The sequence below is a fragment of the Choloepus didactylus genome, chromosome 2 (assembly GCF_015220235.1).
Source record: "Choloepus didactylus isolate mChoDid1 chromosome 2, mChoDid1.pri, whole genome shotgun sequence".
NCBI classification, from domain to species: domain Eukaryota; kingdom Metazoa; phylum Chordata; class Mammalia; order Pilosa; family Megalonychidae; genus Choloepus; species Choloepus didactylus.
Window position 1 is genome coordinate 126,686,584 of NC_051308.1, and position 27,215 is coordinate 126,713,798.

General features: G+C 35.5%; 1 protein-coding gene across 4 annotated transcripts in view; it reads right to left on the minus strand.

Annotated features, from left to right (window-relative positions):
* The window catches only part of MAGI3 (membrane associated guanylate kinase, WW and PDZ domain containing 3), a 294,015-nt gene that overhangs the window by 58,575 nt on the left and 208,225 nt on the right, over positions 1-27,215 (minus strand). For 2 of the 4 annotated variants that reach the window (XM_037826333.1, XM_037826335.1), the window contains exons 4-6: positions 26,926-27,135; positions 15,471-15,645; positions 12,472-12,551 (exon numbers count right to left, since the gene is read on the minus strand). In XM_037826333.1, the coding sequence (XP_037682261.1) occupies positions 12,472-12,551; positions 15,471-15,645; positions 26,926-27,135 (465 nt within the window). Of the gene's footprint in view, positions 1-12,471; positions 12,552-15,470; positions 15,649-26,925; positions 27,136-27,215 lie in introns of all 4 variants that reach the window. The other 2 variants (XM_037826332.1, XM_037826334.1) reach the window with 1 other exon arrangement.

Here is a 27,215-nt window from a genome sequence, read left to right on the forward strand (position 1 = left end):
GAATACTTCAGAGGTTACATTCTATTTCACAGGCCTAACTAGCCCCTGCAAATTGGAAACATTTGAAAAAAGTCTCCCATGCTAACTTGAAGCATTTGAAACAAGGAACATTTGAAACAAGTCTCCACCCCTCTTTCCTTTGTTCTTTAACTGCAGAGCCATCTCAGCTAGTTTGGTAACAATTTACGAAGCTATTTTAGGAACCTCTACCCTTGAGTCTCCACCTTGCAAGGATAGTGGGCGGATAAACAGGAGGACCGGCCACTGATTACACCTTGGCTTCTTGACACTCTGCCATTCCCCTGAGCTGCCCCTACCATGTGTGAAAGCTAAACTTAATCTAATTCTCACATGATAAAGTTGAAATGAGGCAAACTTCCCCTTCAGTCAAATACCAGAAGAAACTCTTGTTAATTTTTTCACTATTATACAAAAGACTTGTCAACTATTTCTGTTATTACACTCTGAACCACTTCTCCCCAAAGGAAAGTCCAGCCTCAGATTTTTGTCATTCCAAGTGGGCAATTTAGATTTGCTTAAAACCTAAGAAACTTGATCTGAGAATCTGAAGGGAAATTTACTCAACTACCACAGTGCCATGTATAAATCTGTATTTGTAGACAGTAGCAAAGAAATGTCTTAAGTAGCATTATTTAATATTGTTTATTCCAAGTAACTGACCAGTAAAATAAACCCAGAAAAACTGAAGGTAGTTGAATTTCTGATGGTTTTTAAAAGAAAAAAAAAAGCTACTCTTTCTCACATAAGCAGATCCTGCCAAGAAAGAATCCTCTTTCCCTCCCTTTTTGTCTGCTTTTCTTGTAAAGTTAAGATTCCTGAAGAACCATCTTATTAGTGAGACATGAATTAAGTTGGCAGGAATGTTTTCTAGTAAGTGATTCTAATGCTTCTGGTTGTTAATACAAGCCCAGCAAGAAATAATTTTTAAAAATCCACAATTGTATACTATCATGGTCCACATTCTCATTTTCAATTTCTTTTAGACAGTGTTTTTCTGCTAGGTTGAAATGCACAAGCAGACATAAACACAAATGAAGTATGTACAGCAAATAGGCTTAGAAAATATGAAAGGACACTAATTTAGTATGTTATGATATATCAACTTTGTAAGTAAAAATTCCACACACCAAATCACATGTCTGGAGGGCAATGTTAAGGAGTTTGACCTTTTATTTTGATGATGATGGGACTAATTAAGTGGGGTTGCTACACGATTAAATTTATACTTGAGAAAAATTATACGCAACAGTAACAGAGAACGAAATAGATGGAGTGATAATAAAGGCACACAAATATGAAAAACATGTGAAGAAACTAGGTAAGAATATGAAGACCGGAACTAAGGCAGTGGTAGTGGAAATGGAGAGAAAAGGTGGAAAATATAGACAAGAAAGTAAAGTAATAGGACTTAATGATTAACGTGTATTGAAGGGGGAAAGGAGAGGAGGAGACTAAGACAATTCCCAGGTTTCTGGCTCTTCTAGCATAAAAAGAATATATTATCAAACATTTACTGAATACTTATTATGAAAATTGCAGTGGAAACAGAAAGGAGGAATTAATCTGGCTTTAGAAGAATTTAGGAGACAGACTCTATGTGCAGAGTACTTAGTATAGTGCCTAGTATCAATGGTAGGTTTTAAAAATTTTTAATTGATAGAACTTGGCAGTTAACTGCAATTAAGAGGTGAGCGTGAGGAAAAAGCTGAGGATGATAACCAGTGTTTGGCTCAAGCAACTGGGAGGATGCAATGCAATTGTTAAAAGCAGGAAAGGCAAGCAGACAAGACTTAGTGAAGTTTGGGAAGTGTTACAGTTGAGGGTCCTGTGGAACAACCTGGTAGAGATATCTAATAAGCTCTTACAAATAAGGATTTGGTACTCAACAGAGAAATGTGTGAAGATGATAAAGATATGGGAGACATTAACACAAGGTTGTAGTTAAAGCCATGGCAGTGGACAAGATCACCTAGATAAATTGTGAATAGAAGGTAGAGAGGAGAATCCTAGGAGCACTAACATTTAAGGAGCAGGTGGAGAAAGTGTGAACAGTCGGGGAAATGGCGTCAAAGGAGACAAAAGAGGAAAGCACTATCAGGTGCTCAAGGCAGTCAGAATTAAAAGTAAGGGCTAAAAGGAGTCCACTGGCTGTGGCAAACAGGAGGTCGTTGGTGACATTAAGAAAAGCAGTTTCACTAGAAAGGAAGAAATTAGCGGGTGAAGAACTAGAGTCCTTAAGAAGGGATGACTATTTTTTTAAAACATGGCTGTGAAATAGAGTGAGCATTATGGGAAAATGCAAAAAATATTTGTTTATTTACTGTTAAGACAGAAAAGACTTAACCATCTTTTCTTTTGTTAGCAGCCAAAGCACTCCTCTAAAAAGGTGATTCAAAGGCAAAACTATTTCTGGCATATTCAAGCAGCTAGTTAGTTCTAAAATCCTTGAATTTATCCTTCTTTCTTTCCTTTTCCCAAAATGAGATTTTTCTTATTTACATGGATGAATTACAATTGCTTTCTTATTGCGGCGCTCTATTCAGTTGATAATTTTCTTTTATCATTCTCTAAGTTCCAAATGACATCAACATTCAATACATTTTAAGCTGCCTTTAGTAAAAATTTAATCTTTCTTTCAGTAAAATGGATTTCTGATGTCATATTTTAAGGTAACTATTTAATGAAAACACTATTTTATTTGAATGGAAGATAAGTACATTAATTAAGCCATCAGATACAGTGTAGAGACACAGCTGAGTTCTCCGTATCAGAACATTGGGGAGGAAAGGGCAAGTTTTAGAAATTTTAAGGCCAATCTAGAAGAGCTTAAAGATGCAACATAATGCAAATAATATTCTCACCTATAAAAACCTTTAAAAATATTATTAAAAGGCAACTACAGAATGAGAGAATTTATTTGGAAACCATATATCTGATGAGGGTTTAATATCCAGAACATATAAAGAAATCCTACAACTCAACAACAAAAAGGCAAGAAACCCAATTTAAAAAATGGGCCAAGGGCTGAAAACACATATCTCCAAAGAAGATATACAAATGACCAAGAAGCACATGAAAAGATGCTCAACATCATTAGACATTAGAGAAATGCAAATCAAAACCACAATGAGTGAATGTGCTCAGAAAAATGGAAAATAAGTGTTGGCGAAGATGTGGAGAAACAGGAACCCTCGTACATTGTTGGTGGGAATGCAAAGTGATGCAGCCACTGTTTTCCACAGAAAGTTAAGTATAAAATTGCCATATGGTCCAGCAATCCCACTTCTAGGTATACACCCAAAAGAACTGAAAGCAGGGACTTGAACAGAAATTTGCACACCCATGTTCATTGAGGTATTTTCACAATTGCCAAAAGGTGAAAGCAACCCAAGTGTCCATCAGCTGATGAATGGATGAACAAAATGTCATATATACACATAATGGAATATTATGGTGTCATAAAAAAGGAATCAAGTTTTGACACATCTACATGAATGAATCTTGACAAAATCCTGTTGAGTGAAATAAGCCAGACACAAAAGCACAAATACTATATGATCTCACTGATATGAAATAATTAGAATATGCAAATTCATAGAGCCAGAAACTAGAATACAAATTACCAGGGGCTGGGGTAGGAGTGGGAAATGGGAGTTAATGTTTAACTAGTTCAGAGTTTCCCTTTGGACGATGGAAACATTTTGGTAATAGATGGTGGTGATGACAGCACAACATTGTGAATGTATCTAACCCCACTAAAGTGTATACTTGAAAGTGGCTAAAATGATTAATTTTAGGTTATATTTATGTTACCAGAATAAAAATTTTTTTAAAATTCTAGAACTATACAGAACAAAAAGTGAACTCTAATGTAAACTGTAGACTAGTTAATAATATAATTATTAAAATATTGTTTCATCAATTCTAACTAAGGTACCATACTAATATAAAATGTTAATAATAGGGAAAACTATGTGTTGTGTGTGGGAGGGGAGGGGTTGGGAACTCTGTACTTTCTGCATCATTTTTCTGTAAACCTACAACAGCACTAAAAATTTTTTAAAATATATTGTTAGCTCCTTTTGAACATCACTCTGTGCAAAACACTGTGGAGAGTACCTGTATGTGTTGGACATAACTCTCCTGAAAGCATCCTGGTTGAGGGTAGTAGGGAGGAGGACAAAAAATGTACAGTGAAAGTGGTAAAGATCAGCTGAGCATAAAACAAATAGGTTAAGGTTTTAAATTGTGGTCTCCCCACCACATAAGTACAGACAATGTTAAAAAGACCAACCCAATTGTGGGGACAGAAGAGTAGCCCTTAGATAAAAAGACTGTGAACATTCTTAGAACACTGAATGCAATTTTGCTCACTCTATTTTAAGAAAGATATAATTAGGATGACTATATAATGTATTGCCTACTTTTAAGAGTAAAAAAGGACACTATTAATAATTATGCTGGGATAACAGGAATACCAGGCAAACCAAGACATATTGTCACCCTTAATGTAAAGCACATAAGAGAGACACACCATTTCCCATTTCTCAAGTTTCCATAAAGGAGAAAGAATGGGAGAAACATTTCCAGCTCCTCTGAGTCCCCTTGGTTTCTTCCTGGAAGGAGACAGAATGTTTTCTGACTGGTGAGTTTAGATAATGAACTCGATAGGCTTGGCTCAGGGACTCTTGGATTCTCTCTCTGTTTTGGATCTGCCAACCTACCTGCAGAGAAGATGCATCCTGGTCTGTTCTCCACCATGCCTGCCTTGTGTGGAAAGGCAGTTAGAGACTGAGTGCTTCAATCTGTCCTCTGTAGGGGTAAAATATCAGCAAGCACGTACAGAGGCAGAGCTCAAGGCATGGTCACTCATCAGCTGGCATTGTGAACTCATGTGTCTGCCTCTTGTGTCTTATTTCTCTATTCACTCCAAACTAGTGAATGAAGACAGTCTTATTATTTAACATACCCCCCCCCCAACAAACCTCATATAGATTAAAACTACATCCAATAAGGGTGACCAAAATAAACTGGGGAATAAAGCAGCCTCTAATCAGTCATTCACTCATCTTTAAAACATTTAAGTCTCCCCTGAAGGCATATACAGATGAACAAGCAAAATCATTGCTCTAAAGGAGTAAGGTGTCTAGTTGTAATGCAACATAGTAAGGGATACAGTGGAGATTTGCTGTTGGCTACGGAGCACAGAGGAGAGAGTTCCTAATTCTGAACTAGAGAAGAGTACAGAAGAGTCCATTAGAAATTATACTTCAGATGTGAACTTAGAAGGATAAGTAGGCATAAGCCACGTGGTCACAGGGAAGAGGCAGGTTCCTGTCAGAAGACATGGGCATAAGGCAAAGGCGGGAGAAAATGAGTCCAATTTAGAGAAATGAGAATATTTGAAAAAGAAATAGAGTATGGTTAAATTAATACAAATCTTCACTACCTCACCAAGGAGTCTGGATTTTATTCTGCTGACAGGAGGGAACTAATAGAGATATCTGAGAAAGGGAGAGTTAGGCAAGATTAATTTAGGGGTATTGGGCAATGTCTCCAAAATTTTTTTTGATCATGTAGCTTTATTAATAAAAAACTTTGAACATGTACCCCCAAGATAGATATATTTATTTTTAAATATGTATGTACTACTCTACTAATATATTATGTATGTAATAGAGAGTACACAAAAATAGAAATTTTAAAAGGAGATGATAAAGACTAAACAATTATCACTGTTTTACCTAAACATGGTTGAAAAAGTTCATATGAGGTATATGAAAAGTGTCAAACTCTGCCATTTTCTCACCATTCATTAGCTTGTGAGTTCATATTTGTGTTTTTTTCAATTGTCAGTATCTTTGTAGAGATCTGTTTAAATCACATTTACATTTTACGTGAGTTAGTTTAGAAATGACATAAAATGGTCTATATATCCACTTAACAGGATGCAAATAAACTGCAAATTTTACAGTGTTCTTGACAAAAGAGTAATGTTGCCATACTCATTCTTCCTGTGCCACACTGGCTTGTGTATGTGATAATATGACCTGTGGAATGAACAAAAAGAATGCCAGTGCCAGTCTATAAAATAGCAGTGAAGATTAATTTATCTATTTTTTCAATAATAACATTATGAAAAGTAAGTTCTAATATTTTCTCCCTATATGGCAACATACAGTTTGAGCACCCCATTTTGAAGATCATTGGCCTAAAGGATATATTAGAAGGGGGGAAGTAACTGGAAGGGGAAAGATCAAGAAAAATTCAGGCACATGGTAATTAAGAGGAATGGAGCAGAAGATACAAAATAAAAGAAAAAGCAGGGATAGATAGAAAATAGAGGGACAGATAGCTATGTGAAGAAGCAAATAGAGCAAATTACAATTAATATAGTATCTTGGTGGTGGGCATATGGTTATTCACTGTAGAATTCTTGCCATTTTTCTAAATTTCTGAAAATTTTCATAATAAGATAGCAGCAAAAATAGAAAAAAGAAAAGGCAACAGGGCTTGGAAACTATATAAGAAATAGAGCAAGAGAGGAAGAGGCAAACATGATTTTAAGGATTTGGGGCCCAGATGATTGGGAGGACGGTACTTAGAACAGAAGGAGGAAAAGGGGTGGCTTTAAGAGATGGATGTTAACTTTAGCTATAAATGTTTATTTGTAGTACTAGTAGGAAATGCCTGAATGCAGTAGGAAACAGAGAAATAGAATTCAGAACAAAGAACAATACTAGAGATATAGATAAGGAGCCAGAGGCAGTAAAATGATAGTTGAAGCTATGAGAAAAAAAAACACATGTACAGGGGAAAACAGGAAAAGGCAAAGGATCCAATCCAAACAATTAGAGGGCAGAGAAAGTAGTAGAGACTAGCAAGAGACACACCCAAGAAAATTAATACTATATTCACAACCTTTGAGAAAGTCAAATACTGTAGAATTATATATTCTAATTTGCCTTCACAATGGCTGATTTCACCATAAGGAGGAACTTGTGCTGCATCCTTAAAGACAAGGGAAGTATGCTATAAAAATATTTCAAGAATCATTTCTTGAGGTATAGTTTACATACAATAAAATGCACAACTTTAAGTGCTCCTTTCAATGACTTTTGGCAATTGCACATACCCCCATGAGCCCCACCACAGACAAGATGGAGAATACATCCATCATTCCAGAGAATTAGCCTGTGATTCTTTTCCATTAGCTCCCTTTCCTTCTCAGGCCCTCCCTACCCGCATCTCATTTTCTCATTTCTTTCACCATAGATGAGTTTTGCTTTTTGGGGGGCTTTAAATAGTAGAAAAATAGAGCATATATTCTTTTGTGTCTGACTTCTTTTACTCAACATGTTTCTGAGATTCATCCATGTCATGTGTTATCAACAGTTTTTTCTTTTTATTACTGAGTAGTACTTCATTGCATGACTGTACCACAAATCGTTTATCTATTTTCCTGTTGATGGATCTTTGGGATGTTTCCAGGCTTGAGCTTTATGAATAAGGTTGCCTTGGACATCTTGTACAAGTCTTCATTAGACATGTGTACAAGAGGGGACACATGTCTTCATTATTCTTGAGTCAATACTTTGTAAGAACCTTCCAAAAGTTTTCCAAAATATTCATATAATTTTACATCCCATTAGCAATAAATAACAGTTCCAGTTGCTCTACAATCTCATCAGTCTTTGGTATTGTCAGTGTATTTGATTTTAGCCCTTCCAGTGGATGTGGATGGCATCTCACTGTATCAAGTAATTTCTCTAACAACAAATAATGACAAGCACTTTTCATGTTTTTATTGGCTATTCTTTCATCTGCTTTTGTGGAGTGCTGTTCAATTCTGTTGGCCATTTTTGTAAAACAACTTTATTGAGGTATAATTTATATACCATAAAATTCAACTGTTTTAACTGTACAGTTTAACGATTTTTAGTAATTCACTGAGCTGTGCAACCATCACCGTAATACAGCTTTAGAAAATTTCCATTGCCCAAATAAGGTCCCTAGTGATGCTTACAATTAATACCTGTTCCCACTCTAATTCACTTTCTGTCTTTATAGATTTGCCTATAATGTCTAGTCTTTTGTGTCTGGCTTCTCTCATTTAGCATATTTTTGAGGTTCAAGTGTATTATAGCATGTATCATGATTTCATTCCTTTTTATTGCTGAATAATATTCTATTGTATGGTTGCCAGATTTCAATTATCACAATTTATTGATGAACATCTGGGTTGTTTCCACTTTGGGCTATTATGAATAGTGCTGCTATGAATATTTGCATGCCAGTCTTTGTGTGGATATATGTCTTCATTCTTCTTGGGCAGATACCTAGGGGTGGAATTGCTATTTCATATGGTAAATGTACATTTAACTTTTTAAGAATCTGCCAAACTATGGATATTGAAAACTGATTCTAAATTCTATATGGAAAGGCAAAAAATCCAGAATAGCCAACACAAAACTGAAGAAGAACAAAGTCAGGGGACTGACACTACCAGACTTCAAGACTTACTATAAAGCCAAAATAATCAAGACAGTGGTATTGGCTAAAGAATATACAAATAGATCACTGGAACAGAGTAGGGTGCCAAAAACAGACCCAAATAAATATAGGCAACTGATCTCTGACAAAGGCACAAAGGCAATTAAACAGAGGAAGGACAGCCTTTTCAACAAATGGTGCTAAAACAAATGAACAGCCACACACAAAAATATAAATTCTAACCTTCCACAAAAATTAACTGAACATGGATCACAGACCTAATAGTAAAATGCAAAACCATAAAACTTGAATTTCATTAAAATTTAAAACTTCTGTCCTCCAAAAGATACTTTTAAAAGGATGAAAAGACAAGCCACAGATTGGAAGAAACATAAAGGACTTAAGATACAAAATAAAAAAAGAACTCTTAAAATTCAACGATAAAACAAACAATGCAATGAAAACATGGGCAAAAGACCCGAACAGACACCTCACTGAAGAAGATACATAGATGGCAAATAAGTGTATATGAAAAGATGCTTTCATATGACATCACATGCTATTAGGGAATTGCAAATTAAAACAACAATGAGATGCCACTACACACCTATTACAATGGCTAAAGTTAAAAAAAAAAAAAAACAACAAAAACAAAAACAAAAAAATGCTGGTGAAGATGGGAAACAGGAATCCTCATTCATTGCTGGTGGGACTGCAAAATGGTACAGGCACTTTAGCAGTTCCTTACAAAGCTAAACATAATCTTATCATGTGACCCAGCAATTTGCTCCTAGGTATTTATTTACCCAAATGAGTTGAAAACTATGTCTACACAAAAACCTACACATGAATGTTAGTAGCAGCTTTATTCCTAATTGCCAACACCCAGAATCAACCAAGATGCACTGCAGTAAGTATACAGATAAACTGTTACCTCCATGCAATGGAATATTATTCAATGATAAAAAGAAATGAGCTTCAAGCCATGAAAAGACACAAAGAAACATTAAATGCATATTGCTTAGTGAAAGAAGCCAGTCTGTAAAAGCTACATACTGTATGATTCCAACTATAAGACATTCTGGAAAAGGCAAAACTGGAGAGAAAGTGAAAAGATCAGATCAGGGGTTTGGAGGAGAGGAGAAGGGATGAATAGGTGGACACAGGGAAATTTTAGGGCAGTGAAACTATCTGTATGATACTGTAACAGTGGATACATGACATGACGCACTTGTCAAAACCCACAGAACTACAGGATACAGAGTAAACCCTAATGTAAACTACGGATTTTAGTTAATAATAATGCAGTAACATTGGTTCATCAATTACAACAGAGATACCACATGAATCCAAGGGTTATCTGGGAACTCTGTGGTATCTGCAATTTTCTTTAAACCTAACACTGCTCTAAAAATAAAAGTTACTAGTTAAAAAAATTTCCATTTTCCTATTTTTTCTTGCTAGAAAAAGTCTTACTATTATGATCATGCTGATTATATATACACACACAAAAATCCTGTTATTTTTTATTAAAGAAGTTATAGGTTTATAGAAAAATCATGCAGAAAACAGAGTTCCCATATACCTTGCTTCTCACACACAATTTGCCCTATTATTGAAAGTTTGCATTAGTGTTACCTTCGTTACAAATGATGAAACAATATTATTATAATTAAATGATTAACAAGTCTATAGTTTACATTAGAGTCCACTGTTTGTGTTGTATAGTCCTATGTATTTTTAAAAATTTTTATTCTAGTAACATGTATACAGCCTGCAATTTCCCGCTTTTAACCATTTTTAAATACATAATTCAGTGTTATTAATTACATTCACAATGTTGTGCTACCATCACCACCATCCATTACTAAAACTTTTTCATCACCCCAAACAGAAACTCTGTACCAATTAAGTATTAACTCCCTATTTCCTACCCGCAACCCAGTCCCTGGTAAGCTGTACTCGATTCTGACTCTATTAATTAGCATATTCTAATTATTTCATATCAGTGAGATTATACAATATTGTCCTTTTGTATCTGGCTTATTCCATGCAACAAGATGTCTTCAAGATTCACTTATGTAGCATGTGCCAAAACTTGATTCCTTTTTATGACAGAATAATATTCCATTGTATGTATACATACCACATTTTGTTTATCCATTCATTTGTCGATGGACACTTGGGTTGCTTCCACCTTTTGGCAATTGTAAATAATGCCGTAATGAACATCAGTGTGCAAATACCTGTTCAAGTCCCTGCTTTCAATTCTTTTGGGTTTATTCCTAGAAGTGGAATTTCTGGGTGTGGCAGGCCCCAGCCTGAACAAAACAGGCCTGCGGACCTTGGTGCCCAGCAGTCTGCGTGACCTAGGCAGCTAATGTTTAACCTACCATCTTTATAAGCCAGTTAAGAGAGAAAGGGTAAATTGTAAATAATTTTAAAAGGGAAGTAAGCAGGAAGTGAGAAACTCTTGGTCTCATGAAAGAGCAAGAAGCAGTCTACCTGCTTCCGGGTCCCCAAGCATTATCACTCTTCCAGTTATTTACAAAGCCCCATCCTATAATTCTTTCCTTCCCGCACCACCCCCATGTCACAGGATGCTCTTCTACCCTTAGGAATGTCTTTGTCTTAAACCCTTACAACTGGTTGCTGTCCTCTTTCAATCGCACAGCCAACTTCCCTGAGAAAGTGGTACCCGCCTGGTGAGAAAAAAGCTGTTTGATTTCTGCCTCCCTGTGAGTAAGCCCCAAATAAAGTTCATGTTTCAGAAAATGCTCGGCGTCTTCTTGGTCTTTTGACTGGCAAAGCCCCCTCAGGCTGTGACACTGGGTCATATAATTCTATATTCAACTTTCTGAGGAACTGCCAAACTGTTTCCGCAGCAGCTGCACCATTTTGCATTCCCACTAACAACAAACGAGTGTTATTTCTTCACATCCTTGTCAACATTAGTTCCCGTTTGTTTTTTTTTTTAATAGAAACCATTCCAGTGGATGTGTAATAGTATCTCATTGTGGTTTTGATTTGCATTTCCCTAGTGGCTAATGATGTTAGGCATCTTTACGTGCACTTTATTGGCCACCTGCATATCTTCTTTGGAGAAATGTCTATCCAAGTCGTATACCCATTTTTAAATTGGGCTGTTTGTCTTAATACTGCTTAACTTTTACTAATAAACTGGAATTCATTACAAGAAGGAGTATCTTGAACCTCACTCTAAGCCACTCTTTTTTTTTTTTTTTAAACCGAAGTAAACAGTTTTTGACAGGTGAATCAAAATACATGCAAATTTTATTCACCAGTACCCCATGTTCAAGAAGGCACAACAAAGTGTTTGGGGTGAAGTAAATTCTATACTTATTTGCAAGATATAATATTAAGAAGAACCTGTAGTATATAAGACAGACAAGCTTATTAACTGACAATCCTTAAAGAAATCATTTTTCCACCAAGCAAAAATTTTGTGTGGGGTTATGTTACAGACTTTCACTTAATTTCTGCTGTAGTGCCAAATAGTTAAGGATTGATTATAGATACCAGCATACCTATCCTAATGTATACTGAATTAAATATATTTTTGAAGGTTCAAAAGATTTAAAGAGCTATCCTGTGATTGAAAATGTGCCCAATTTATTAAAACATTTATTTAGAATTCTAAAAATTTGTTTTTAGAACATATGTCAAAGAATGGGCACATTTATTTTTATTAAGATGGCTTTTTAAAAAGTTGAATTTAATTGTATAATCTATAAAAGGAGAGCAATGAAATCTGTCTTACACAATTAGATGCAAAGATATAATTGCCATAGTCAGTTGATAATGATAATCACCCACTGCTTATGTGCTAATGTATGTTATGGCTTATTTGGGGTTTGGAAAACTTGTTATCTAAGCATGAAGAGTAAGAAGGAATTAAGAGAATAAGTATGGTATAAAAGGGTCCTGAATTCCCACCTCCGTCTTCACAGTCTTCGGGAGCTTTGGCTTTCTTACAAAGACGAGGATCCAACCAGGTGGTTGTCTTGGTATTATGACTGTAGAATAAAGATATCAATTAGAAACGGCAAAATAAAGAGGGAGAAAAGTATTTCAAAAGCAAAGATTACAAGTGACTAGAAGGTATACATGTTTGAACATTCATCTTCTACAGGCTCCATTTGTGTACCTCAGATTCAATAATCCTATTGTTCTCAGTTCTGTTACTTCAAAACTGCCATAAAGGAAAGGTAACGCTAGAGGCACTAATTTGAAATGAAGGCTCTAAAGAAGGGATAAAATGCCAAGTACAGAATAACAGACACTTATTTAAGCAGTCAAAATGTTTCAAAGGGTAGGCACATAACCACACACTGTGTACTAACCAGCTGAAAAAGCTGCATTGAAAACCTTGCTTGCTTTGCTTGCTGGATTCCTTCCTCTCTCTTTTCAAAAGATACTGTAGTTTTCGAGTGACTTTAATGTACAGGCACTCTGGTGAGGGCCAGTGATAGAGACATGAAAAATTAGATAGAGCCCCCGCCCTCACAGAACATTATTTTAAAGAAATCACTTCAAAATAAAATAGGATAAAACAAAAAGTTTTAAAGTGGCTGTTTCTGCAACATGCAAACAAAAATGATGGGTATAATTAACTTTGACTCTACAACACTAAGGTCTCATCAGCATGGACCATATATTTTATAGGAAAAAAAAAAACAAACCAGTAGAACAAAGAGAATTAAACATCCTCTACCTCCACACCCCGTTTTTTATGAAGTAAGCCAAAGATGCTTTCAGAAAGCAATGTCTGTTTAATTAATTACAGGTCATGGTCAGCTAACTTCAGACCAGGTCATCATGAAATAGATACAATGTTAAAACAAAACTGTCACACTGTTGACTAGACAGTGTTAGTTGAAAATATGAGGGTATTAAAGAAAACAACATGAAAGAACATATACAGGAAGGCAACAAAAAATAAAGTTATTATCCATGTAGTGTGAGAAAAACAATGTGAACAAGTTAAGTTTCCTTGCTGCCTTTAATTTGAGATGAATTTACTAATCTCTACCTTGACTACTCTAGGTAATGAAGTTAATGGCTTCAGAGAATTAAACATATCTTCTATGCTTTTTCTAACCCCTGAGCTACTTATACAGCTACACAATCACTTCTTACACATTGCCAGATACAATGGTAGAAATACTTTTTTGTACGCTAATGGCTAATCACTGTAGGAGAAATTAAAATTGTTTCCAGAAAGTCTGCATTTAAACTCTCCAAGCTAACACCAGTTATATCAATTTTAACAAAATGAAAAGGATCAGGACTCCAAAGATGCCTAGGAGCAATTAGATTGTCAGTAAAACAAAATCATGGAAATATTTTGCTAAATGAAACTCAAAATTCCAACTTGAGGAAAGATTAACTTTGATTTCAATGATCCAAAATTTTATTCCTAAATTAGCAGATGCGGACAATCCTCTGAGATTTTACTCAATATTTCTCAAGGTAAAGAAATCCATAGGGGCTATATGCAAAACATAATAGCTAAAGACTATTGAACTATATTAATATTCTATCCTTACAACTGCATGTTTTAAAAGCAGCAGAAACACAGAGCAATCATGTTTAGCTATAGCAAACACAAAAGCTTTATCTAGCAGCAAATAATATTCAACTATAATGACAGCTCTTTTGTAAATCCTTTATCCCCCTATAATTGACTAACTTTTCCTTTTTGCAAGGTAAAGTGCTGTCAGATTCAGTGTCTCATAAGGCCATTTTTAAAGATATTCTAGTCACTTCTAGTGACTCTACAACTTACTTAGGGATTCAGTTCTAAAGTCAGCATGAAAGTGAAGTTTTATATCAAAATTACCCTTGAAAAATTCCTCAAATTGTGCACAAAGAAGAAAATACCTGGTTTTGTCTGTTGTATATGGTCTGGTCATTACTGTTTATGGAAATGTACAATGCAATGAATAATGACCATATATGATAAAAAGAATATCATATACATGACTATCTATGTCTTTTAAACACTAGGTTCCCACTTGGTACAGTAAGATGCTCACTCTATGAGAAACATGGAATTAGGACCAATTGAGGTAACAGATTTAAATCTCCTAACTCATTTCTGAGTCCATGTTCTTTGAGTGTAGTGCCCAATTCTATTTTAATGATTAATTATTGCTATATTCTGTAACTTGATTATATTAATATTCTACCTCTGAGAAAATTATTTTAAGATGAGAATAACGGCTACATAAGAATACACAAATTCTTCAAACTGAAACTTCCAATAAATTATTTATATAATATTATTCTTTGGTGCAAACAACACACAATTTTACGCTCATCTAACACATGTGGTAATCAGTATCTCTATAAATCTTGTATTAATAGTGCTCTTCCATAAAAATAGTTTTGTGTGTGTATGTGTATGTGAATTTTTATCACACCAATCACTCTAAGTATCAAAGATATTCCTCATGTATTATTAACTATATTGATTCAATACATCAAACACAAACTTTAGGATTGAAAAAAATTTAGTTCAGATAATAAATATATGCCTCTCCCAAACAACCGTAATCTTGAACATGTTCATTAAACTGGACAATCTACCAAAAAAGTTAAAAAAAAAAAAAAAAAAAAGGCAAAGCAAAACATCCTTTATTCCTTACATTTTTCATTATAGTGATAAACTTGTTTTTAATCTTCCTGCTTTTATAAAATCAGAGGCCAAATACACTATTCCTTTATCTAAGTCAAATAATAATAAAATGGCATGCAAGAAAATAATCATTAAGAATCAACTGTAATTTGTATGAAAAAATATTTTTAAGGAAAGAAAAGAAATGGAAGCCGTGCAAAATAGGCATAGTCCCAAAAAAAGGTTAACAACACAACAAAAAAGACAAACCTCCTGGTGTCAGGGCACATTAGAAGAGACACAGACATTTGCTTACTCAATGAAGTAGATCATCCCCGTGTCAGTATAGGCCATTTCCCAGTTTTGGGGCAGTGGTTCCAGATTCTCATCTCTCATCATATAATTTCTAAAGTCCATGGAACTATTTGTTTGGCTGTAACTTGGAACAGTCTTCATCCAGTCAGATGATTCAGAATGCCTCTCTCTGTTTTCTGCTATTGTTCAAAACAAAACAGCATGAAAAGTGCATAAAGTTACTATCTTCTTCAACCAGTCCCCTTGCCTTTATTTTAAACAAAGTGACAAATACTTATTGCAAACTTCCTTGCCTGTTATGTCCATATTCTGCTATAATCTTTGAAATACAAAATAAACATAACTGATTTTCTTAATTTGTTAAGTGAAAGGGAAAAAAGGCTCAAGAACCAATTCAAAACATACTACTAACAGCAGCAATAGCAGTATTTACATAGTTTTTTTTATCTATGTGGCTCTATTTTAAGCGTTTCACTTACATAATCTCATATAATCCTCACAACAACTCCTTGAGTATATATTATTATCATCCCTACTTTATAGATGAGGAAACTAAGGAATAGAGGGGTTAAATTAACTTATCCAAGGTTATACAGCTAATGAACAGCAATGCCAGAATTCTAAGTGCTCTGCTATACCAAGCTTCCTTATACACACTTACACAGGCCTTTAAAGAATAATAATTTTAAAAACATATATTTAATAGACTTCCTGTAGTTAAACATAACTAATATCTCTTTTTGGTGCTGTTAAAAGTCCTTTTAGATTCCCAAAGCCCATAATGTAGGTAAGAACACTAAAATTTGGCTACTGTATAAGGAGTTCCCAATCTGTGCACTTGAAACTATTTCTAGAACCTGACAGTTGCTACATTATTTCGTTATAACAACTCCAAACTGCAGGCAATGCCTCATAATCAGAGAATCTTAGAAGAGATCCTAGATATCATTAGATTTCATTATGTGTAGTACTTCAACTCCAACTATCCTTTGCCCAACCAAGTCTTAAAATCCATTAGTACTACTACTTTCTACCTTTCACTGTTTCCCCTCTGTCATCCCCTAGCCATATCCTCATTACCTTGCTTACCCAACTTAAGTTCCATGATCAACCATTATAATCACTCCCAGGCAAGAATCCTTGATTCCCTTGACCCACCCTCACTTCATCACACTAGTCTGCTTAGATCCCACCCTCCACCTACTCCATACTAGCACCCAAGCAGCTGAACATGAACAACACTAACTGGTCTCACTTCAAATTTATGATCAGTAACCTCAAGAGAGCATTTAATGATATATGGTAAATAATGCATTTCTTTAGTCCATTCACGCTCACACTCTCCTAGATAAACTATTTCACACCCTCCTTCTCCTCATATCTACTACTACTACTTCTTTATACCCATTCTCATTTGATAACCTTGTTTCCAATTTCCCTGGGAAGACAGAGCAAGCAGAAGGGAATATCCACGAGCTCCCACTATTGCATCTACACAGCGACTGTGCCCACTCTCTTCACTTTCTGTTACTGTGGAAGAACTGTGCTCCTAGCTAAGGCCAACCCCATTATAAATTATATATTTTATAATTTATAAAATTATAAATTATATCTCATTCCCTCTGGCGTACAGCAATTCTCCCACTCTCTCTCCTGCATCACCAATCTTCCCTATCTAGATTATTTCCATGTATTTTCACATTCAAATATGTTACTTCTCTGTTTCTTAAAAAGAAACCAAATAATTCTCTTTTCCCTCTAGCAGCCACCCGATCCTTCTGCTTTTTACACCAAAACCTCCTTGAAGGAGCCTATTCTTGCCACCTCTGCTTCTACCTTCCACTCTTTCAATTCTCTCTGGAACCTACTCCAATAAGGCTTTTAGCTTCCCATCAATAAAACAGTTCTTATCAAGGTCATCAATGACTTCCACACTGCTAAATTCAATGATTAATTCTCAGACTCCATCTTACTTGAGCTATCAGCAGCTTTTGACATAGTTAATCACTCTCTTCCTTGAAATTCTTCCCCTGGTTTCCAGAACACTACACTCTCCCATATCACATGCCTTCTTGGGGTTCAGTCTTGGACCTTTTCTCTTCTCTTTCTGTACTCAGTCTCATGGTGATCCCATCCAGACTCATTGCTATATAAGCTATAGGCTGACAATGTCCAAATATGTATCTTCAGACCAGAACTTTGACTTTTAAAGCCAACTTCAAACACAAAATTTTAATTTGGATGGCTAATAGGCATCTCAAACTTAAAAGTCCCAAGGTGAGTTCCTAATATCCTTCCTCCTCCCAACTCAACTCTTCTCTAGCATTCTTTCTTATCTCAGTAAATACAAGCCCTTCTTCCATTTACTCGAGTCAAAACCCGTGGAGACATCTTTGATTCTGCTCTCTTACACCTTATATCCAATCAGTCAGCAAACATTATTGGCTCAGGCCACTTATTACTACCTCCCCTCCCCATCTGGTCCAAACCATCATTTCTCAGTTAAATTATCGGGACAGCTTCCTAACTGGTATCCCTGTTTATGCCTATACACTCCTACTGTCTAGCCTTTATACAGTAGCCAGAATGAGCCTATCAAAACATGTCATATCATGTTATTCTTCTACACAAAACCTTATATGGCTTCCCATCTCAGAATAAAAACCAAAATTCTTCAATAACCTTTAAGAGCCTATATAATACATACACATCCATCATTATCTGACTGACCTCATTAGTTAATATTGCAATCCCCTTCCATCACTCTGCACCAACCATTCTGGTTTCCTAGCTGTTTTTTGTTTATTTGTGTGTTTTGTTTGTTTTTGTTTTTTTGTTTTTAATATTCCAGGCATGCTCCCACATCAAGGCATTTATTTGTTTTTATAGTTCCCACTGGCAGGAATGTCTTTCCCCAGATATTATGGATTTACTCCCTAACTTCTTTCAGAGACATCTTCTCAGTGAGGACTTCTCTGTCACTCTATCTAAAATGCAAACCACCCAACTGCCTTGGCCATCACCACTTCTTATTCTCCTCTTCTGCTTTATTTTTCTCTTTAGCACCATTTAACATACAAATAAATAACATATATATTATTTACTTATATAGATAGTTTCTATTTCTCCCACTAGAAGGCAAGTTCCATAAGGACAGGGTTTTTTGTTTGCTTTGTTCACTGCTGTATTCCCAGCACCTGGAACAATTCCTAGTCCTAAGAAGTTTAGCAAGTGCTGAATAAATATCTCTTGAATGAATAAATGAATGAAATACTTGAATTTTTAAAATAATTTCAAATATAATCAATACTAGATTACCTTTGTTAATGGAAAGCAGTAATCCAAATGGCTAATGGGAAGGAATAACTCAAAAACGGTATTTTTATTTGGAATGTTATTGTACTTGCATTTACATACAGTTATATTTAATATTCTAGGGCTTCACAAATAGCACTCCAAATTTATTCATTTATTCAACAAATACTCAAGTTATTATTGTGATAGAAACATATAGAAATGTATACTTCTTCCCTATTAATCTACCTGCTCAGACTTTTCAGTTCTTCACCACACTGTCTCTCAGACTCTTTTGGTAAATACTTATAAATACTAACTCTTACTTTCTCTAAGCAGAAAAGTAATTAAATAAATAACTTAAAATGGTCTATGTTCTATTGAGCCATAAGTACACAATGAAGATTCTAACAATTTTGAAGAATTTTAGAGACATATGTAAATGGTATGATGATGTCTGGAATTTGTTTTTAAAACTCCACAAAAAAAAGAAGGGTTGTTAGCACAACATTATGAGTATAATTAACAGCACTGAAATATATATCTGAATGTCATTAAATAGGAAAATGTTAGGTTGTATATCTGGTAATAGAGTAAAAATTAAAAAGAAAAAATCCATAGAACTGCACAATACGAACAGTGAACCATGTTAAACCATGGACTATAATTAATAGAATTATAAAAATTTGCTTTCATCAATTGTAACAAATATTCCACACCAATGCAAGGTGTTACTAATAGGGTAGTATATGGGAATCCTGTATTTAATGCATGATGGTTCTGTAAATCCACAACTTCATTAATTAAAAAAAAAAAAAAAAGGATTGCCTGTAAGACAATAGTAAAAACAAGAATGGCAGGTAACCAATGGTTATTAAACTTATATGATGCTACATGAAGGTTCATTCTACTATTTTCTCTTCTTTAGTATGTGCTTGAAATTTTCCATAATAAAAAGAAAAGAAATAAATACATGCACAAAAGAGTTAAGACTGTTCAAAAAGGCCTGATCTTTGAGTAAAAACGTAAGAAAAATATTTACCTCAGATACATTCATAATCCTTCAGATGATTATAAATAGAAGCCATAATTTGTATAACCTTTTTGAAGAAAAGCTTATCAAAAGCCCTAAAATGTAAATACCTTTGACCAGTCATTCTACTTTTGGGAATTTGTAAATGAATTTATAATTTCCCAAGGAAATACTGATGAATTATTTACAAGGATATTGGAGAGTTGTTCATGATAGTCAAAAAAAAAAAGGCAGCATCCTAAGTAGTCTAAACAGCCAATGATCAAGGAATGGTTAAATAAATCTTGTCAAAACAATATGGGAGAATACCATGTAATCATTAGAAATAACATAGAAAAAAATTTGATAATGGGCAATAGGGAAAAAACAGGTTTCAAAATTTATGTAACATCTTTACCTATGTTTAGTTTGTATCAACATACACATTTCTGTACACTGGGCCAAGATATTGACTAGCTGAAGGTGTTGGGTGCTGTTCTAGTTTGCTAATGCCGCAGAATGCAAAACACCAGAGATGGATTGGCTTTTATAAAAAGGGGGGTTATTTGGCTACACAGTTACAGTCTTAAGGCCATAAAGTGTCCAAGGTAACACATCAGTAATCAGGTACCTTCACTGGAGGATGGCCAATGGCGTCCGGAAAACCTCTTTTAGCTGGGAAGGCATGTGGCTGGCGTCTGCTCCAAAGTTCTGGTTTCAAAATGGCTTTCTCCCAGGACATTCCTCTCTAGCAAGCTTGCTCCTCTTCAAAAATGTCACTCACAGCTGCACTGAGTTCCTTCTCTTTGAGTCAGCTCATTTATATGGCTCCACTGATCAAGGCCCACCCTGAATGGGTGGGGCCACGCCTCCATGGAAATATCCCATCAGTTATCATCTACAGTTGGGTGGGGCGCATCTCCATGCAAACAACCTAATCCAAACGTTCCAACTTAATCCCCACTATTATGTCTGCCCCACAAGATTGCATCAAAGAATATGGCTTTTTCTGGGGGACATAATACATTCAAACCGGCACATTCCACCCCCTGGACCCGAGAAAAACATATTCTTTCCAAATACAAAATACATTCATTCCATCACAATATCACAAAAACTTAAATCATTTCAGTAACAATAGTTAAGTACAAGATCCCATCAAAATCAAATATAGGCGTGGCCAGTCCTAAGGCATAATTTTCCTTTAGCTGTAGATCTGTGAACTTAGAACAAATTATGTGCTCCCAATATACAAAGGAGAGACATTCATAGGATAAACATTCCCACTGCCATAAGGAGAAACAGTAAGGAAAACAGGGTTAACAGGACCAAAACAGTTCCTAAAACCTGCAGGACAAACTCCATTAGATTTCAAAGTCTGAGAGTCATTTACAGAACAACCTTGGGGCTTGAGAGAATGGGAGTCTAACCCTTCCTGAGGGCCTTTCTGGCAGCCCTTTCCTCTCCAAATGCTTAGGTGAATGCTCCAACATATCCACACAATGGGGAGACCACCTTCTCGGCCCCACCCTCCTCAAACATCGGGGCAGCTCCCGGATTCCTTTCCATCTCCGGGACACATGCTCAACCCCTTCAGAACAGTGTGGTGGCAGCCAGGCTCTCCCCAATTCCCTGGAAATGTGCTCCACTCTCTTTGGGACCTGAGGTGGCAAAACTTTTCCAGAGCATCGAGGTGGAAGGCCCGCCCTCGACCTCCAGGGCAGACTCACCCTTTCCATGTGTGTGGGCTGCTCTGCTCTCCCAGCCCGAGACCTCTTGACTCCAGACCTCAACCTCCATGGCTCTGTCTTTGAAGAAATTTTTCCTTCAGTTTGTTCCTTGTCTGTCTCCTCCAGTCCAGAATGGCAACGGCTCTGTCTGTAAAGATCTCACAAAAATTCTGTTGGCTTCGCATGAAGGATGCAGGGGTCAAAGCCATCAGACAATACGACTTTCCACAAATCCTTTCGGGATAATTCCATGTCCAATCTTGGCTTGTAGTGAAATGGCGGCTGGGTTCCATGTTTGGTTATATCCTCACATTGGGCTGTAGCTTCTGGGATTCCACCCCCTGGAAGCTCATAATTTTCCAAGCCATCAGCTTCTGGTTTCTTTGAACCCAAGAGTTCAGTTCTAAGTTTCTCTCTCTCTGCTCGCATTTTACTATAAGCTGCAAAGAAGAAGCCAGGGTACCTCCTCCACATGCAGTCTGGAGATCTCCTCAGCTAAGTATTCCAGGTTGTCACTTTCAAATTCTTCCTTCCATCTGACACGAGTATTCAATTTTGCCAAATTCTCTGCCACTTTAAAACAAGGTCGCCTTTCTTCCAGTTTGCAACGACACATTCATCATTTCTGCTCAAGTCCTCATCAGAAGTATCTTTAGAGTCCATATTTCCATAAAGAGTCTCTTTAAAGCAGTTTTGGCCTTTTCTATCAAGCTCCTCACAATTCTTCCAGAATCTTCCCCTTATCCATTTAAAAAGCCGTTCCAACATGTTTGGTATTTGCAAACTCAGCAGCAAAAGCAGAGGAAAGGGCTGCCAGAAAGGCCCTTAGGACACTATTATGTCTGCCCCACAAGATTGCATCAAAGAACATGGCTTTTTCTGGGGGACATAATACATTCAAACAGGCACAGGTGCCTTCCTGACTTTTCTATATATTTTACATTGAACATGTATTCTTTTTCATAATCAGAATTAAGAAAAGATTAGACCACATATTACCTTAAATATAAGACAAGACAGCCAAGTCATTATATCTGAGTGGTAAGATTATGGATGTCTTTTTTTCTTTTCTCTTCTGAGTTTTCCATGCATTTAACATATATCAGTTTTATGTTGAGAGATGAAAGGTTTGAAGGAATTTACTATATATTATAGGTAGGCAATGAATAAGATAGGCTAGGATAGAATAAATTTGAGGAAAAGAGTAATGAATTAGCACCCTTCCTTGTATAATAATACCTTATGGTATTATTCACCAAAAATATAAATTCATTAATTACTATTCCAATTTGGTTTACTGAACTCAATTTTTCCTCACTCGCATAATGGAGAATGAGCTTATTCCTTACTCACATAGAACCTGCATCATAACAATGGTAGAATAACTTTCTGCATACCTGCTTTGCCATGAGGTGAATAGTGACTTTGTTTCTCTGGAATACTTTATAGACAGATGGTTCCATTTCTACACCACTATTTTGTGTTCCACAGATAAGATGCAGTAGCATCAATGCCAACACTCATGTAAAAGATTGCTGCCAAACTCAGGCAACTAGGTAAAGTTAGAGGAAAAAATATGGAAAGTAGAACAGGGATGGGGAATAAGGGAGCTTTTCATATTTCTTTGGATAACGATGAAGAAAAACATTCAACATCTTTCTATTCTTACTTTTTCTCAAATAAATGTAGAGAAATAACTTTCTGAAGTTAAAGAATAAACATAATTAAATGAACTCAATCAATAAAATATATTTCTATACAGAAAAAATAAAAGAAGTGAAAAGGCACCCAAAGTGCAAGTCAATCTGGAAGGGAGTTACCTTCTTGGGAAATACGTATGTAGGGGAAAAGCAATAACATTTTTCTTATATTGTTGCAAGTAATGGAGAAAAAGAGCCATTGCTTAATGGCCAATGACTTGGGAATAAGTAGTGTTTATATACCATCATCTCTTGGAAAAAATACAGCAGTTACATCTATTCCTGAGTTGTTATGGCTATTCCTAAATTCTGAAAAGCTGAGCTCTTTGTGTACAACCTGGTCATTCCCTGGAACTTCAGGTATCTGTGTGACACCTGAAACTCAGAGCTAGAGTTCTGTAGCTATGAAAGTCAGCATTACCCCATAGAGCAACTGTTTAAAAAGCTGAAAAAGAGACCAGGCTCCAATTAGAGATATAAATGAAGCTGACATGGTTAGGACTAAGGCAGATCAGATTAAAGGGTAAAGGATGATATTGACGGTGTTTTAAAATTTCAACTTCTGTGTGAAACCAAAGGAAGAGATGATACTTGATGCAAAATTTATATTTTCTGTAGCACATTATCTAATTTAACTTGTATCATCAGTTTATTCAAACAACATTATTACATGGAACCTTGAATAGGGAGTGAGTTCTGGTTGGTTTGTACAGGTTAGTGTGATGCCCCAATACATCCCAGAGTGATGTGGGCAGAGAATAAATAAGTATTTGCAAAGCCCCCTTGAGGAACTGGGGGAAAATATGGAAATATTAAACTTCCCTACCTGGGGAATTCCTGATATTCTTGCAAGCATTGGGGACTACCAATTTAATAGGCCAAGCCCTCAATCTTGGGGCTTGCCCTTATGAAACTTATTCCTGAAAAGGAGAAGCTAAGCCTACTTGTAATTATGCCTAAGAGTCATCCCCAGAGAATCTCTTTTGTCACTCAGATGTGGCCTCTCTCTCTAAGCCAATTCTGCAGTGATATGTGGAATATAAACATCACTTATTCCCAAGTCATTGCCCTCCCCACTACATGGGCCATGACTCCCAGGGGTATAAATCTCCCTGGCAACATGGGACGTGACTCCAGGGGATGAGTCTGACCCTGGCATCATGGGGTTGAGAAAGCTTTCTTGGACCAAAAGGGGGAAGGGAAATTAACAAAATAAAGTTTCAGTGGCTGAGAGATTTCAAATAGAGATAAGAGGTCATTCTGGAGGTTATTCTTATGCTATATAGATATCTCTTTTTAGTTTTTAGTGTATTAGAATAGCTAGAAGAAAGTATCCGAAACTGTTGAACTGTAATCCAGTAGCCCTGATTCTTGAAGATGATTGTATAACTGTATTGTTTTTACAGTGTGACTCTGTAATTATAAAAACCTTGTGGCTGACACTCCCTTTATCCAGTGTATGAACAAATGAGTAAGAAAATAAAGACAAAAAATAAATAAATAATAGGGAGAGATAAGGTGTATGGGATGTTTTGGGTGTTCCTTTTTATTTTTATTTTTTGGAGTAACGAAAATGTTCAAAAATTGACTGTGGTGATAAATGCAAAACTATATGATGATACTGTGAACTCCTGATTGTACACTTTGAATGATGATCTGGTAGATGAATATATCTCAACAAAATTGCATTTAAAAAATAAACAAACAAAAGCAAGATTTTTTTCTTTCAAGAAAAAGTAGAAACTATAGATAAGTGAAGAGTAAAAAAGAGCTATTTGATACACTTAGAAATATCTATTGTTGCCACATTGGTATATAGCCTTTACTACCAAATACCTTTTATTGGTGAATATCCTTCAGAGATAAATATTCAAAGTGGGATTTTATTCTTACATTATTTCATAACTTGGTTTTTCTAACAGCATATAATGAGCCTCTCCTTATGTTGTTAAATATTAGTTTTATAGCATTACTTTAATACTCACATTATATTCTGTTGAATGTGTGACCTACTATTTATTGAACTAATCACCCATTATTAGACATAAAACTTTTTTCCTATTTTTTCTGATTCCATAGACAATTTTATGCCACATATTCTCATAGACAAATCTTTGCATTCATGTTTGATTTTTTAAGAAGAGCTTCTTAGAATTGGACTTGTCAAAATGCTAACAGTTTGCTTAAGGTGTTTGATAGGTGAATATACAAATATTCCACCAAAATGGTTATCAAAATTTATGAAAGTCTTAGTCACTTAACAGTGAGTAAAGTAACTTCCTGTTCTTCATGTTTTCCCTTATCAATAAAACCACTACTGTGTATTAAAAAAAAAAAAAGTGTGGAATACTTTTGGTTGAGCAACTGGCTTACATCACAAACATAAAATATAAGGATTACAGGCAGGTTTATCTCTAAGGGAACAGTGACCATTGAAAGACTTTGCATTAGAAAATTTAAAAAGAACATTTTCTTTTCCTTCAAATTAAGACAATATAAACTCCCATATTAAGAAAGATTCATGATCTCTAATCCCAGTTTTCTGCATTTTAAAATGTTAACAGACTTAACAGCAAAGCTGTCATTAGCATCAAAAGGCTTCAAGACATGATTTCCCTTAATAATCCCTAAAGAACAAGCTGTGAGTTAATCAAACCCTTTTAAAACCTATTTTCAATCTTTACATTCAAACATATTAGGGTAATTCATTTAAATTATGTTTAACACACTATGTGGCAAGACTATGCGAAGTGTGAAGATTATAAAATAGAACTCAAAGTCTGGAGAAGGGTCACAAACAATAAACCAACAAATAAAATACATGTAACATATTTTAATAACTGATGAAAGAAAAGAGAAGGGTGCTTTGGGAAAATTATAAGGTAACAGATTCTGCAAATTTGGGGATATGATTGAATTCATTTATTGGACACCAACAAAATAATTTTTTAGTTCCTACCATGTGTCAGGCACTCTTTTTGGTGCTAGGGATACAGCAATGAAAAAAACTAGCAAAAGTGCAGCCCTTATGAAGCTTACATTCTAGTGTTTTGAATGGAATTATAACAATAAAAGGCACTGAAATTAGTTCTGCTGTGATTCTAAGGTTTCTTATACTTATATTCTCAGTTACATGTGTAAGAATCTCCTAAGGAATCACATTATTTAGGGGTACTCAAAAGCAAAAGATTCTCCAACACCAAAATTCAGTTCGTTTTACATTTAGTGAAAAATACAGGGCTCAAATTTGGAAATTTTCTTTGAGTGGACTCAGAATTTAAATTCAAAATATTTTCAACAAAGCTCTCAGATAATTTTTACTGGCATTTTTCTAAACCCTCTGTGCTTTGTTTTGGTTGAAGGCTATATCCTAAAACATTCAAACTTTCCTCATATCCTGTAAGGTAGGAGTTGGGCTAACAAGATTCTCATAGCTCAGGATCAGAAACGAATCTCAAATATCTTTCAGGCAGCAAGGTAATGACATATTATGTTATTACTAATAGTAGCTAGTTACTTATTTATCAAAATTGCCAATTTGGGCAACTCACTTTAGCTAATAGGATGGTCTTTGTTCCACTTACAACTCTCTGACAAAATTAGAATCCCATCACTTGCTCTTTACATGCCTTATGAAAAAATTTACTACTTCTAATTCAATATCATGGTAAAGTCAACCTAGAAAAATATCAATTAGAAGTCGTTCATTTATTTACAAACCTGCATTTCCACTGCCATTGACAGCTTCCTTGTCCTCCTCTTCTTCCTCTTCGGGAAGAGAACTGTCCATTCTTTCCATCTTGCTGACAGACGTAGTTCGTTTTCTTTGGGATTCTGTGTCAAACTCATTATCAAAGAGGACTTGATCAACAGGATCTGGCTGGAAAGGGCTGGGTTCTGCTGGAGGCTTGGGAGTTCCATAGAAGTTTCCTGAAGTGGATAAAATAGCAGCAGCTGAAAGAACTAAGGAGGAGTTGGGTCAAAGCAACATTCCCTTTACCAAGCATATC